The 16,077-nt window shown below is 39.7% G+C and overlaps 1 protein-coding gene across 1 annotated transcript in view; it reads right to left on the bottom strand.

The window, feature by feature from the left end:
* The window catches only part of Stil (STIL centriolar assembly protein), a 47,994-nt gene extending 32,195 nt beyond the window's left edge, over nt 1–15,799 (bottom strand). Inside the window, exons 1-7 of the mRNA XM_052718379.1 lie at nt 15,614–15,799; nt 12,978–13,061; nt 10,721–10,828; nt 5,983–6,095; nt 5,496–5,683; nt 2,564–2,811; nt 658–741 (exon numbers count right to left, since the gene is read on the bottom strand). Coding sequence (XP_052574339.1) covers nt 658–741; nt 2,564–2,811; nt 5,496–5,683; nt 5,983–6,095; nt 10,721–10,828; nt 12,978–12,988 — 752 coding nt within the window. The 5' untranslated portion in view covers nt 12,989–13,061; nt 15,614–15,799. The remainder of the gene's footprint in view (nt 1–657; nt 742–2,563; nt 2,812–5,495; nt 5,684–5,982; nt 6,096–10,720; nt 10,829–12,977; nt 13,062–15,613) is intronic.
* Nucleotides 15,800–16,077: the final 278 nt, after the last annotated feature.

Below are 16,077 nucleotides of genomic sequence, written 5' to 3' on the forward strand. Positions count from 1 at the left end.
TTCATTATTGTCTATTTTTTCTACTTGTAAATATCATAGCACTTCAGTTTGAGTATAAATTCCTTGAGAAGGGATTTTAAGCCCTAACACAGAACTAAACATGCTATACATATAGAAAGCATGTGATAGATAGAAATATTGAGTTTCTGAATCATCTTCTCAATGTCACTAACCACTAACTATAAAGAAAAAACCATTAACACTAAAGGGAACGTCTGTACAAGTGCATGTCAAGAGATTTTAATTCTATTATGTTGAGCCCTAGATTCTAGACACCATAAAGACAAAGGTAATGAGAGGGCTGGAGACCTTCAACTTCAGCTAGGATTCAGAAATCGTATTTTAGCTGACTGTTCTAATAGTAAAACACAGAAGCTTAAGAATCACCAGCTTTTGTGGCTTTATAAAATGAGCTAAGCCAGGCATGGTGGCACACTGCTTTAGGTCCAGAACTCTGGAAACAGAGGCAGGAGGATCTCCATGAATTCCAGGCCAGCCTGGGCTATATAGAAAGGTCCTGCCTCAAAAAGAAAAAAACCAACCAAACAAACACAAAAAAACAACAACAAAAGATGAGCTCAGTACTCATATCTAATTTTCTTGATTATCTGGATACACACTAGGCTGAAAGGATTTCTTAAGTAGAATAATACTTACATTCCCACTAATGGTAGAGAATAAACTTTGGGATCAGATTCCAGCAAAAGTAACAATTTTCGTGTTTCATCCATGGTAATATATCTAAATAGAAGAAACTTACATAAGAATAATTTTAAGTATGTGCTTTTAACCCAAAAAAGGCAAACTGAGTCTTGAAACAGATTTTAGGTAGTAGATGCAAAGGAGACCACAGAGACAATATGTAAAACTTTTCATCTATTAAAGGTCTTTTATGATTACATACTTAAAATATTTTACTCCTCAACTTTACTTACATGCTACTTTTAAACAATGTTAACATTAAAGAGGAGAATTTCAGAACCAATTAAGTTACTGGAAAAAGTGAATTTCCTGTTACTGGAAGTGTGCAAATATCCAGCAACTCGTTAAGACAAAAGTGACTTAGAGACAGCACTAAGGACGGTATAATTAATCCTCCATACACACTCCTCCAACCTCTACCAAAGAGTATGATAACAAAACCCAAACACCATTTTCTCTAAAAGGACATTATAAAACCTTGGGCTGGATACGACACTAAGCGAGGGGCTGATGAGAAGGCTCAGTGATTAAGAGCTGATACTGCTCTTGCAGAGGGCCCAAGTTTGGTTCCCAGCACCCATGTTGGGCAGCTCATAACCACCTGGAACTTCAGAGGATCCAACATCTTTGGCTTCTTCAAGCACCCCCACTGACTTGTACAAACCTATTCTTAGATACACATACATACACAATTAAAAACAAAAACAAAAACCAACAAACTAAAACCGAATATCCCCATGTCTTGCTCACTACCAGAACACCAAAGGATCACAGATAGATAATACAAAGACAATTCATTCTGTGTGAGCAAATGGGCATGAACACAAATAAATCATTTGTTGGTTAATTTTAAAAGAAAAAAAAATCTCATGTCCCAGTTAAGGAACACTTTATTATTCCAAAAGATATAAATGCTTCATTCAAATAGTTTTTGGTCATTGTGGCTTTTGATCATTTGTAATATAATAAATACATTTCCTTCTCTGTCATTTTAACCAGCAGGCATCACTCTGGTCAGAGTGTGAAATTCAAAATGGGGCTTCCTTGCTACTCCAAGGAAAAAGTCCTTTTTTGCTTCTCTTTCTGTTTGAGTACGGCATACCATGGCAAATGTTTTTGGCTCTAGAGACCTAACAGGAACTAGGGTGGAGTCAGTGGGAAATGAAGCCAAAAGTGTAATGCTTACAGCCCCTTCTGCTGAAACTTTCAAGATGGGTACTTCCACTGTTAAACCCAGTCCAGTAGATGTAAAGTAAGTGACAAGCCAGGGAAGCAGTCCTGTGGTAGATCAGAAAGCACGCATCTTGACCTGAGAAACTCAGGGAAGGTGAGCCGGAGATGAGTCTGCTCCTGCTACGTAAGGGAACTCCACCCTTAAGCAGTTGACCATGTGGTGAGCAAGAGCATTGCAAATCTTTAATTGGGGTCACTACGTAGTCCCAGTTATTTCTGGAGCTCACTATGTAGAACAGGTTGACCTCAAACTCACAGAACTCTGCCTGCCGCTGCTTGCTAAGTGCTGATATTAAAGGTGTCTGACATCATGCCCTGAAATCTATTTTAATATAATTTTCTACCACCAACTATTTTGCAATATGAAGCACAACTTTACAACAAAAATTAATAGGCTGTGTTATACTGCAACAGCTGAGTGTATGCTTAGCATGTGCAAGACCATGGGTTCAATCCCCAGCAACAAATATTTAGAAATAAGTAATTTCATCTCCCCTGATTACTGATCAAATGGCCAGATCTCTGACATAAAACTGACCATATAGTATTTGGTACTATGAGGGTATCCTGAAAAATATATTAATTCAACCAATATTTATGAGCTTAGACTAATGGATCTTTTACTTACCCATGTTTATAGGTTCCTTGAACTTGAGAAATATTCAGATTACTACTTAAGTTTCTTGCCAGAGCTGTAGGAATAATGGGAATAGGCTTCACAGGTACACATTTGAAAGAATTTGCTAGAGTTATTGCTGCCCAATGGAAGTCAAAATCCACACCATCCAAACTCTCCCTGGGGGTGATTTGAGCTTGTAGGGAAAGCAGCTTTCCACAGTCCAAGAAATCTTTGCTACACACATGGTACTGTAAAGCCTGAGGAACCAATGTTACACAATTATAACTTTGAAATGCATCCATAGCTTTAAAGTTCATTTAACATTGTTACAGATATTTCTATAATATCTTACAATGACAAAATTAAATTAGTTCTAATTCACAATATTTCAATTTTTATTTATTCCACATGATCAAAAGAGTATGTGAGCCGGGCAGTGGTGGTGCACGCCTTTAATCCCAGCACTCGGGAGGCAGAGTCAGGTGGAGCTCTGTGAGTTCGAGGCCAGCCTGGGCTACCAAGTGAGTTCCAGGAAAGGCGCAAAGCTACACAGAGAAACCCTGTCTCGAAAAAACCAAAAAAAAAAAAAAAAAGAGTATGTGAATAATTTAATCAACAGTCCTAAGCTCCATTACAAGCTTCCAACATGGATGTCCTAGAAGTTCTTCAAAATCTTTTTTTTTTTGGTTTTTGAGACAGGGTTTCTCTGTGTAGTCCTGGCTGTCCTGGAACTCATTCTGTAGATCAGGCTGGCCTCGAACACAGAGATCTGGCTACCTCTGCCTCTCAAGTGCTGGGATGAAAGGCATGTGTCAATACTGCCCAGCTACTCTTCAAATTCTTGCTGGGCAATTATCACCCCTAATGAGTTTTACTATACTGGGGTTGGGTGGTGGTGGAGCATGTAAATCAATTATAACTCAGCCTTAGAGAATCTCAATTATTCCTTTTTGGTTCCTTTCTCATTATCTAAATTGTTAGGGTAACTCTTCTTCCATATTTATGCATATCTACTGTGTCTTTTCTATTCTTATGTGAGATATACGTATATATGTATGTACACACACACACACACACACACACACCTCCCTAATACACATCCAATCTAGTGGACCATTCTCTCTGACTTCAGTCAGCCTGCTTGATCAGATTTGACAGAATTGTTTCTTTTCAGAAATCTCTACAAACTAAACACACAAAAGAAATTTCTTTACCTAATAAAGCTCTCTATAATCTGACTAAACTAATATTCCAGTCTAAAAGCCCTTAGCAAAAGTTTATATACTACTAGCAACCTTGAGCACTTCCTGAACTTTCCTGTCTTGGTCACACCAATTCTTCTGGAATATTACCCATATCCCCAACCTATAATCTGGCCTCAGAAACCACATCACCTTGGATTTTTACGTCCACAATAATCCAATCACAGATCATTATAAATAATTCTCAAATACAGGCTTATTAAAATACTACAAACTACACACAGTATGACTCTTTTATTTCTTATTTATTTATTTATTTATTTTTTGGTTTTCCAAGACAGGGTTTCTCTGTGTAGTTTTGGTGCCTGTCCTGGAACTTACTCTGTAGCCCAGGCTGGTCTCGAACTCACAGAGATCTGCCTGCCTCTGCCTCCCCAGTGCTGGGATTAAAGGCATGTGCCAACACTGCCCAGCACACATGGTATGACTCTTATATGTAATTAAAAATGTCATCTGCACTTCAGACACAGGACTCAGACGATCTGAGTTGGATCTGACCAAAGCCTCCTCCCTGAGGACTAGCTCTCACACTAGAAGGTGCCATGCAAACTTCCAAGGGAGGCGAGCAATTAGTCCTAGCCAGGTATAACACCTATGAACCTAAACAAGGACCAGTATGGCACAATAACCCTAAGGGAGCAACAGCGAACACATACCTTGGTGGTAACCAACAGCTTTCTAATTGAACTTCAGGCCCACTCAAGAGGGAAATCATGCCTGGTACTAGAAACCTGGCTAACTACCCAGGGCTCGAACAGTCATCGATTCTGGAAAACCTTCAACTGCAAGTTTACTGAACTGCGTAATTCCTAAGTACAATCTAAATATTTATCCTTCTACACACAGATAAGTGTAGTTCTCACCCTCATCAAACAAACTTCTCTTTGTAACAGAAGACCATTACAGAAAACCACAACCAATCAAAAGAGAGTAAGTCCCAACTGTACACCTATAACCCAACTCCTGAACTTAAGGCCTAGGAATCATTGCTGAAGAGGACAGAAAGATTGCAAGAGTCAGATAATAGGATGTTTGCTGTTGAGACTGTCTCTACTAGAAATGTCAGAGAGGCTACTCAAATGAAGTCTCATCAACAAGGCTGCCTAAATAAGCCCCAAAGAATGATAACACCATCAATGAACATGCTAACATGGAAAGGGGGATTCTTGTGAGTCTTCAACCTTAGACAAAGAGCTATGGGCAACTGAGAAATGTTGAGAAAGGGAGAAAGTCTTCCCCGGGAAGAGCACACTACTGGGTTGGCCCTGAGATAACATACAGACTGAGTATGCTGAAGTTATGTGTGTATATGTGTATCTATACCAACTTTTTTTTTAATGCCATAAATTTGGGAGAGTTAAGAGGTGTATCAGGCGGTGGTGACACACACCTTTAATCCCATCACTCGGGAGGCAGAGGCAGGCAGATCTCTGTGAGTTCTAGGCCAACCTGGTCTACAGAGTGAGTTCCAGAACAGCAGGATTGCTTCACAGAGAAACCCTGTCTCGAAAAACCAAAAAACAAAACAAAACAAGAAACAAAAAACAACACCCCCCCCCCCGAAAAAAAAAAAAAAAAAAAACAAGAAAGAAGGGGAGGGAGGAAAGGAGGAGATGATGCAATTATAATTTCAAAAAATAAAAATTGTTATAAAAAAGAATGTTAATAATGAATTTCACCTTTAAAGTTGAACTGAAATCATCTGCATTATGAACTATCATATCTCTTGAACCAAGTCCTTGAGTATGAACTTTACAGGGGATCAAAAAATCTCCAGGAAGAGAAGCAGTGGGGGTTCTTTCTAAGCATTCGGGGACTTCTCGACCACGATCAAAGCGATCTACTGTCAATGTCACACCTTCTTCATCTGCAGAACAAAAGTATCAACTATTATGTACCGTACTAATTAAAAACATAAACCACCACACAAAACTACATTTTAGCAAAGTATTTTGATCATAATGGTAGTATACTAAAATCTTACATTAAAAAAATGATTTGTTTATAGTCTATAGATGACTACACCGTGAATTCTGTAATGGGTAGTTTTACTCATATTCATATCTATGGTGTAGAGCAAAGAAATTAGCAAAAGCACATACAATAGCTGGCTGAAACAAATGTACATTCTACAACAGCCATACACCATTTTTTACAACATATTACCTTCATCCACTGTGAGAGAACCAAGTAAGAAGCATGGCACATTTCTTTTATTCTGCTTAGCATGACGATAAGCAAGTCGGATGGCCTTTTCAGTTACCACAAGCTTTGGCTTTCTGAAAAATAAGAAAGTCTTTTATGAATGTGATATACCTGATGTCCTAAAAAGAAAAGCCTTCTATAGAAGGACTAAGATATAACACAGAATTTAAAAAATATACACAAAGATTACCATTAGGAGATCCCTAGTTATTGTAAAGTAACTCCGTAAAAGACAAGGCCACCTGGAAACCATATTGGCCATAAGCTGACAAGAAAGGTACAAATATCCTCCAGACTCTGGCCTAACCTGGACCAGAGCAAAAACTGACAAACTAGGAGGCCAACATGATCCTGTAAATAAAGTTTGATAGAAATAGTCACATTCACTTGTTTACATATCACTTATGTCCAATAACAGCATTCCTGAACACAAAACATAAATAAATATATTTAAAACAAAAGAGCTGGTCATGGTGGCATGCACCCTTAATCTCAGAGCTCAGGAGGTGCAGGCAGATCTCTGTGAGTTTGAGGCCAACCTGGTCTACATAGTGAGTTCAAGCCAGTCAGAGCTATGTAGTGAGTCCCCATTTTAAAAAAGGTGGGGTGGGGTAATGGCTCACAGGTAAGAGCTCATACTGCTCTTCCAGAGGTTCTGCATTCAATCCCAGCACTGTCAGGTGGCTAACAATCACTTGTAATTCCAGTTCCCGGGGGATCTGGATTCTTTTGGCAACAGCACTAACATGATTAAAAATAAACACTAACATGATTAAAAATAAAATAAATCTCCAGGCGGTATTGGTGCACACCTTTGATCACAACACTAGGGAGACAAAGGCAGGCAGATCTCTGAATTCAAGGATAGCCTGGTCTACAGAGAGAGTTCTAGGATAGCTAGGGCTACACAGAGAAACCCTATCTCAAACAAACATACTCTAGTGTTTATTTTACTTTCTCCGTCTCACTTTTCAATTTTTTGAGATAGGTTATCTACACCTCCGGCTGGCCTCAAACTCCCTGTGTAGCCAAGGGTGACCTTAAACTTCTGGTCCTGCCTCTACCTCCTGAGATTAAGGCATGAACCAGCAGGTGGTTCATGTGGTGCTACAGAAAGACCACAGAGCTTCATGTAGCAAGGAAAGCACCCTACCAATGAGCAACACCCTAGCCAAGGTTAGACCTGCTTGAAAGAGAATCATTCAGAACTTACAGGAATAGAAGATCAAATCGATTAAAAATTCAATGGATTACATAATCAACTGGAAATGAGCATACATTATTATCTGATAAACTGTTTATTATCTGATAAACTATACATATACATCACAAACATTCTTTCATCTATCTGGTATGTCTATTTCCATATTTAAAAAGCAACCTAAATGGATGGTATAACCCAATGGTGGAACACTTGCTTAGCCTGTGCAGGCTCTGGGTTGGATACTCAAGATGCCAAGAAAAACAAAACAAAAACTAAAACACAAAAACCCATGAATATATAAGCACAGCTAAGGAGAAAAATCAGGAGAACTAAAAAACAAATTATTCAAAATACATTAGCAAAGAAAGCCGACAAAAGAAAGGTTAAGAAATGCGGGGAGCTGGGCCGGGCGGTGGTGACACACCTTTAATCCCAGCACTCAGGGGCAGAGGCAGGCGGATTTCTGTGAGTTCGAGGCCAGCCTGGTCTACAGAGTGAGTTCCAGGACAGCCAGGGCTACACAGAGAAACCCTGTCTTGAAAAGACAAAAAGAAACAGAAATTGGGAAAAAATGAACAAGCATAACAAATACTTAAACTTCTACAGGTCGTTTTCATGTATGTGTGGGAGTGCCTGTGTGTATATGTGAGCCATGTGTGCTTGGTACCCATGGCGGCCAGAATAAGGCAACAGATGCCCTGGAACTGAAGCTATGGATGGCTATCAACTGCCAATATGAGTACTAGGGATCAAACAGGGTCCTCTGTAAGAGCAGCAAGTACTCTTAACCACTGAGCTATCTTTCAAGCCCCAAGACTCTCCTTAAATTTTTTATTACACTTATTTATTTGTGGAGTTGGAGAAGGGGTGGTCCTGCATATCTAACATAATGTGTGAGGAGGGGAAAAGAAAGACAATTTGCAGGAATTGGCTCTCTCCCATCACCATGTGGGTCCAAGGGATCTAACTTAGGTCATCAGGCTTGGTGGCAAAAGCCCTTATATTGAGCCATCCCACTGGATCAAAACTCTTCTTTTCTTGTCAATGGTAGCATTCTTCTCTGCAAACTACTTTAGAATTTGAATATTTCGACTTGTATATCTTCTTCCGTTCTCTATTTAATCAATCATCAAATGCCATAAAATGTTTTCAAAATACCTGGTTTTAGCCAGGTATGGTGACATATGCCTGTCCCAGCATTTGGCAGACAGACAGGAGACTCCTAAGTTCAAAGCCATCCTACCTACATAGAAAATTTGAGGGCAACCTGGGCTGCACAAGACCCTGTCTCAGAAAACAAACAATAACAACAACAACAACAAAAAAAAAACCAAACCAACAAAACCTTTGTTTTGTTCTTTTTTCTGATCTGAACACTGCTGAATATTCTTATTACACATAATAAACACTATTTAGTAAATAATTTATACTCCAGGTCCTATGCTATTTTACAAAGCCTTTCTCATTTAATCTTTTGAAGTCTATGAGGCCAAGAATGGTGGTGCATGTTATAATACTAGCACTCAAGAGGCCAAGACAAGAGGATCAGAAAGTTTAAAGTCAGCCTGGACTACATAGTAAGTTCAACTAGGCTTAATAGTAAGATCCTGTCTCATAAAAACAAAAAAGACCGCCAGGCGGTGGTGGCGCATGCCTTTAATCCCAGCACTCGGTAGGCAGAGCCAGGCGGATCTCTGTGAGTTCGAGGCCAGCCTGGGTTATCAAGTGAGTTCCAGGAAAAGGCGCAAAGCTACACAGAGAAACCGTCTCGAAAAACCAAAAAAAAAAAGGACCAGGATGGTGGCACACACCCAGACACAGGCAGATCTTTGTGAGTTTAATTAATAATTAAGGCCAGTCTGGTCTACATAGTAAGTTCCAGGCCACCCAGAGCTATGTAGAAAGATCTTGTCTGGAAAAAATTTAAAAGTACCAGGAAAGGATCATGTGTTGACCCTATAGTGGAGTGTTTACTTAGCATGCTCAAGTATATGAAACACTCCAGAGGCTACACATGATCCTCTCATGGTACTTTTAAATTTATTTTATAATTAAGTAAACTGATCTTTGACTACTTTATTGAAGTCATTTAAATAAGAATTGGTTAGGATCAACCCTGTCTTGAAAAACCAAAAAAGAAAAAACAAAAAAAACAAAAGAATTGATAGGATCAGGAATTGAGGGTCTAGACAGCCTGATTCCAGTTAAGAGTACCTTAAATCACCAAGGCAAAAATCTAAGTTGGGTGATGGTGGTGGTGGCACATGACTTTAATCCCAGCACTCTGGAGGCAGAGGCCAGCCTGGTCTTTATATTGAGAGCCAGGATACAGAGAAACCCTGTCCCGAAAAAACAAAGCAAAACAAAACAAATCCATGATTACTGACAAGTACCTACAAACAGACTGACTTGGCTCTCTATACTACAACCTAGCCTCTGTAGAATACTTCTTTTAGCAAGTAAGTCCTTAGACACAACAGCTCAAATGATTACTATTACTTTAATCTAAACTTCCTTCAAAAGGTCCTATAGAGAACTACATTATAGGCCTTCTAACTTGATCAATTCCATCTCAGTTCTATCTTCTCAGGGTTCCACACAGACACCATGCTGAAGTACAAGAGACATTTCCTACAATATTCAGAACCTTAGACTTGCAGAATATTTTAACTATGAAACTGGGATTATTTCTCAAAAGCATATGGAAGATTTAACAAACAGATGGAATTTTTATCTGATAGAAACTTTTAGTGAAAAAGTAAAAAAAAAAAAAAAATGAATACAGGTTGAGAGTAGCTTACCTGAAATACTAGAGACCACAAGTACTTCAGGTTTGAGACTATTTGCATATACAAAATCTTAGAGATGGAACTCAAATCTAAATATGAAATTCATTTATGTTTATAAACACCTATAGTCTGAAGGTAATTTTTATATAACTGTATTTTGTATGTGGGTAAGATGTAGAATGTAGCTCTTTATAGTATCTTGTTGACAGTCAACAAGTTTCAGATTTTGAGGGCAGGTGCCTTTGCCTGCTCAGTCATTTTATCAGTGCAAGCTTCAGATTTTAGAGTCTGGGGTACTGGCTCCTCCTGCCAGGCAAGCACAAGGACCTGAGTTTGGATCTTCAATATCCATATAAAAGATGGGAACAGTGGCATCTGTATCACCCCAGAGTTTGGTGGAGTGGAGTGGGGGGAAGCTGGCCAGCAATCTAGCTGAAAAGGTAAGCTCCAGATTCAGTGAGATCCTGCTTCAAAAGATAAAGTAGAGAGCAATACAGGAAAACAATAGACATCAACCTCTGGCTTCCACAAGTGGACACACATACACACACAAATCAAAGGGAAAAAAAATGGACTTTGGGATTTAGGCAGCCCAAATTATAGTAATAACAATTAAGTCTGTAACTAGTTATAACAATTAAGTCTGTCTTACGTATTCTTTTATGATTCATGTTTATACTGGTTTGATTTCAAAAGAGAAACATACCTGTAGTAACTGAGATGCAAGCAGATGAAATCTCCAATCGGCATTGGGTTCCAAAGTGCCAATTTTGATGGGGGAAAGTGGAAAGGTACCATCTTGGTTGAAGCAAACCTTTAAAAAAATTATAGTATGAGGAATAGCAAACAGTATAAATTTTATAACAAACAGTTAATTCTCTTTGTCAGGCATTCCAAGTCCTTAGGAGGCCAAGACTAGGAATTCCAGGCCTGCCTAAAAACAGTTGAGGGGAGCCATAGGAAGGACTTGAATAAGACAAAAAAATAAATAAATAAATAACAGCAGTGATTCCATGAAGTTACGTTGAACACATATATAAAATGCTTTAAAATAATTTCTAACTCATTGCAAAGTGTTCAATGTTGTCTTTTTTTCTTTCATTTTCCACAGTCTACAGTACCTTTAAAGATCAATCTACAATATGGTGCTAAGGCACCATAAAGAAAGGGTCATGTCAGCTGAAATCTTAACTATAACTTATTAACTACATGACAATATTTTGATCAATACCTCTTTGTTGTACTTTATTAATGAAAAAATACTGCATGGGGCCAGGCATGGTGGCACACACCTTTAGTCCTAGCACTTGGGAGGCAGAAGCAAGCCTGTCTCTGAGTTTGAGGTCAACCAACCTTGTCTACATAGTGAGTTCCAGGAAAGCCAGGGCTATGAGGAAGACCTTGTCTATAGATAGATAGATAGATAGATAGATAGATAGATAGATAGAAAGGAAGGAAGAGAGAAAGAAAGAAAATAGTGCAGTAGTATGATACAACAGAAGGCTCAAGATTAAAGTAAAAGAAATATGATCGCCTCCCTGATCATGTTTCCTATTGTCTTTATCAAGAACATCTGGCACAAAGGAAGCAGCAGAGAATATAAAAGCTTCCCATGGGCATAACTGCAGTGTAGAAGAGAAGGAAAATCCATATGCCAGCATTAATTGTTCCTCTCTAGGGGCAATAAAATGGTCCAAAGAACTAAATCACCCAAGCCAGTTTGCCAGGTCCTCCATGGAATAACAGACTAAGAAAAGCAGGGACAGGTGGCCAGCTCCTCCTTCCTGCTCCACATAAAAGGAAAGACTTAGGGAAACACGGAGAAACTTGGGATGACCAATGTGAGATGACTACCGGCAAGGACTCAGTGCTTAGAAAGAAGGGGCCCCAACACTTTTCCATTCCTCTAGGATGGAAGTAAGCAATCTTCTAATTTACAACCTTAGTTTAGGTAATTTCTCACCAACGAAACATCTGTCATTAAGTGAGAGAGAAAAGGGAGCTAATATTTGCTAAGTACCTACTATATGCCTGTTCCTTTAGTTCAGTAAGCATATTTAATACCTGCCCGGTAATCGATTAGAAAGTGATCACCAGCCGGGCGGTGGTGGCTCATGCCTTTAATCCCAGCACTTGGGAGGCAGAGGCATGTGAATCTCTGTGAGTTTGAGGCCAGCCTGGTCTCCTGGTCTACAGAGTGAGTACCAGGACAGGCTCCAAAGCTACACAGAGAAACCCTGTCTCAAAAAAGAAAAGAAGAAGAAGGAGGAGGAGGAGGAGGAGGAGGAGGAGGAAGTGATCACCATCCTCATCTTATAGTGAATGAACTAGGTCAAGGAATCCACCTAATTAAATGTGGAGCCAGAGATTCCTGATTCCAAAGACTGTGTTTTTTCTCTTCCAGTATGCTGTCTCAAGTTAATGTGGGTAGCTGCAATAAAACACTGCGTGAAAAAATATTTTGAAGCCAGGCATAGTAGCTACTTGAGGTCCCAAAGCTTGAGAGGCTGAGGAAAGAGTATTTAAATGAGTCCCACGTTTCAAGATCAGTCTCAGCAACATAGAAAGACCTCCATCTCAAATAACTAAACAGCCAGGCACAGTGGAATATGCATATAATCCTAGCATCTGGGAGGATGAGGGAGAAGAATTGGGTGAGTGTGAGGCCAGTCAGGGCTACATAACAAGACCTTGACTCAAAAAAATAAAATAGGACCTGGAGAGATGGTTCAGTGATTAAGAGTACTTGCTTCTCTATCAGAGAACCCAGATTTATCCTCAGCACATGCACAGCAGCTCACAACCATCTGTAGCTCCAATTCCAAGGGATCAGACACTTTCTTCTGGCCTCCTTGGGCACCAGGAATGTATTTGGTATAAATACATACATACAAGCAAAACACTCATACACATAAATAAAAAGAAATATTTAATATATAATCCATAAAAGAAAGTTTCTGTACCTGGTATTCATCTGGGACTTTTTCTGGAGAACTACAGGCTCTATATTTGATGAGTGATTTATTCAGTTCCTGGTCCTTGGTACTCTACAGAAATAAAAGAATATTGTTAAACAGAGAAAAAGAAACATTACCTAACCACATAACAAAACTAAGCTGCTTATATGAAAAGTAACTATGGATTAGTAAAATTAAATATTGTAAATCTCGGGATGTAGCGCACTTGCCTACAAGTGCAAGGTCCTATGTTCAATGTCCAATATACAGAAAAATAAAAGATTAAATGTTAATAGTTATAGGTTTTGATTTCTTTAATACTTAAGTCATTCAACCTATAAACTGCAATATTTAATTTAGTATACCTATTCATTAAAGGATGCACATATTTTGCCCCAAAATATTTTTCTTTCCTTTTTTAAGACAAGGTCTCATGGCACAGGACTTTAATCCCAGTACTTGGGAGGCAGAAATAGATGGTTCTCTGTGAGTTTGAGGCCAGCTTGGTCTACATAGTGAGTTCCAGGACAGCCAACATTATGTCAAAAGACCCTGCTCAAAAAACAAAATAGTAAATGCTAACCTATAGAGAAAGGAGTATACAGTCTTTATTTTGCATCATTAGTATTGAATGAAATTAGACATATAGATTTGAAACTCAAGAGAGGTGGAGACTAAAGGTTTGCTGTGTGGATGAGTGGGTACAAAATATTAGTAAGAATACCCAGCAAGTGTGTATTTGTATCCAAACCATGAACACAGATTATTTCACAAGTTAGTTTGTGGGGACAAAGAATTTCCTGTTTATTGCCACAAGAGTGAGTTTGTTGATGAGTTCATTATAGTTGTTTATAAAATTTCTTCATAGATTTTCCTGTTTGATATTTGTGTGTGGTTTTCTGAGGATTATGAGGCTTGCCTCTCAAGTTGTGGGATACAGGTTATACACCACCAAGCCAGCCATCATTTACTGTATTTTTTAAGTCTTAAGTTTTAACTTTTTGTGCACTGTTTCAGTTTTAGCAAAAAGATATTGTCTGAGGCAGCTGAGACAGCTGAGCACTAGCTGTGTAAGGATAGTGACCTGAGTTCAATTCCCAGAATGCACGGTGACAAAGAACAGACTCTGGGAAGTTGTACTCTGACCCCCACAAATGCTCAGTGGGACACAGATTCCTGCACTCATTCACATACACATATCATACACACACACACACACACACACACACACACACACACACACACACACAATAACAGTAATAATACAAGACATAAAAATCTAGGGCTAATAAGATGGCTCAGAGTTAGGTGCTTGCTGCCAAAACAACTAGCAAACTGAGTTTGATTCCTAGGACCTACAGTGGATGGAGAGAACCAACTCCTGAAAGTCATCCTCAGACCTCCACACGTGCAATGTAGTGTGTGTATGTATGTGTGCACATGCACACATACATACACACACAGAATAAATTTTAAACTTTAAACAGAATGTTTAAAAGGAATTATCTGACTCAAGATAATTTCTAAAGGATTACTAACACAGGTGTAAGTCACTTAGAAGAGACCTTTTCCATAATGTCCAAGGCTGAAAATATTTGCATGAACAAAATTCTGCAGTATATGACCTTTAAAGATCAACTAAAAGTCCCCCATAGAGATATCTGACCTTCTTGAAATACAGGCTTAAAAAGAAAAAGCGCCTTTCTTTAGCATTTGGTTGTCATGGTAACAGTAATCACACTGATAACTACCTCTACAAAGTATATAAAGTGCCATTTTTCTTCACTAACAGGAGTGTATTAAATGCCTTGTCTGTCTTTTCTTTTATGCATTAGGCCTTTCTCATTTGAAAACAATCAATGAGATTTGATGACTAGTTTACGCTGACAGTATTACATAAAACTAATGGCCAAAACTGTACAAAACGTGTACCTAGCAAAAATACTCTCCCCAGGTAATGTTATCATCATGTAGCAAACAAGAACCAGTAAGTCATCCTCACCTCTTCTCCCTCTTACCCCTAGAAAGTTCTTTCCATCCTCCCACCTTAGCTGACCACATCGGCCTCCTCTAGTGCAGACACAAATGCGTCTATGAACAAGTTTTTCTCCTGCTTAGAAAGTCAATGGCTTTTCTTCATACACAGAATAAAACAAAAAACCCTTCATAGTTAAGTCATACCCAATCGCTGCAACAGTAATTCCTAGTCATTCACCCACCATCTATCAGCAGTCTCCGAGAGGACTGCACAGGTTGTCTTCCCCTTTTACTTCGAATTTCCTACTAAACCAACTCCAACTCGAATGTTAAGTCTCTCGTGGTAACATTACTGACTCTATGTCCTGACACAGTATTTCACACCTCGCTTTTGACATGTAGACCACCGACTATAAACACTAACTGATCCCTCTCCCAGTCTGGGCTAGATCGCGTAAAGAATGCAAGAAGAGCAAGGATGAGAATTTCAGTCCCCAAGAAATTTTTACAGTCAAAGCAATCTGAGGCGTGTCACAAACGTAAACCTCTTTTACGTTCTTTAGCAGATAGCAGGCAAGGTTCTGAGGTCCGCTTTCTTTCTCCCCTGGCAGCTCTAACTAACTCAGCGCGCTAACTCAGACCCTCCTAGGCCGCTTGTTACTCACCGCGCTTCCCGGGCCCGGAGGGAACCAGGGGGAACCAGGAGCACGAAGATCCACGGTCGCTTCGTCACGGCCGCCGCCAAGCTGGGAATTGTTTGTTGGGCACCCAAAGGCCGGCTTCAAGAAGCATCCCAGATGACTGTGGCCCCGCCTCTGGGACGTTGGGGTCGCGGGAACCCAGGCGGCAAACTCCGGCTGGAGGAAACCGAAGGGCGCGCCACGCCTGCTGATTGGCCAGAAGCCCGGCCAGTCCCGCGACAGGGGCGGTACTAATAGCGTCACGCAACGTCTCACGGCGTACTGTTGTGACAGCCAATCGGATCCCGGTCTTGGATTAGTTTGCCCAATCCCAAGGTTCTTTGGAGAACCCAGGGCGCCACGAAAGCTCCGGATCACAACTCGGAGGATTTAAACCTTCATTTCAGCAACGGTTAAGTTCCGGGATGGTTTGGCCAAACGCATGCGCA

Source organism: Peromyscus californicus, unplaced genomic scaffold (assembly GCF_007827085.1).
Source record: "Peromyscus californicus insignis strain IS unplaced genomic scaffold, ASM782708v3 Scaffold_5__1_contigs__length_169319896, whole genome shotgun sequence".
NCBI lineage: Eukaryota > Metazoa > Chordata > Mammalia > Rodentia > Cricetidae > Peromyscus > Peromyscus californicus.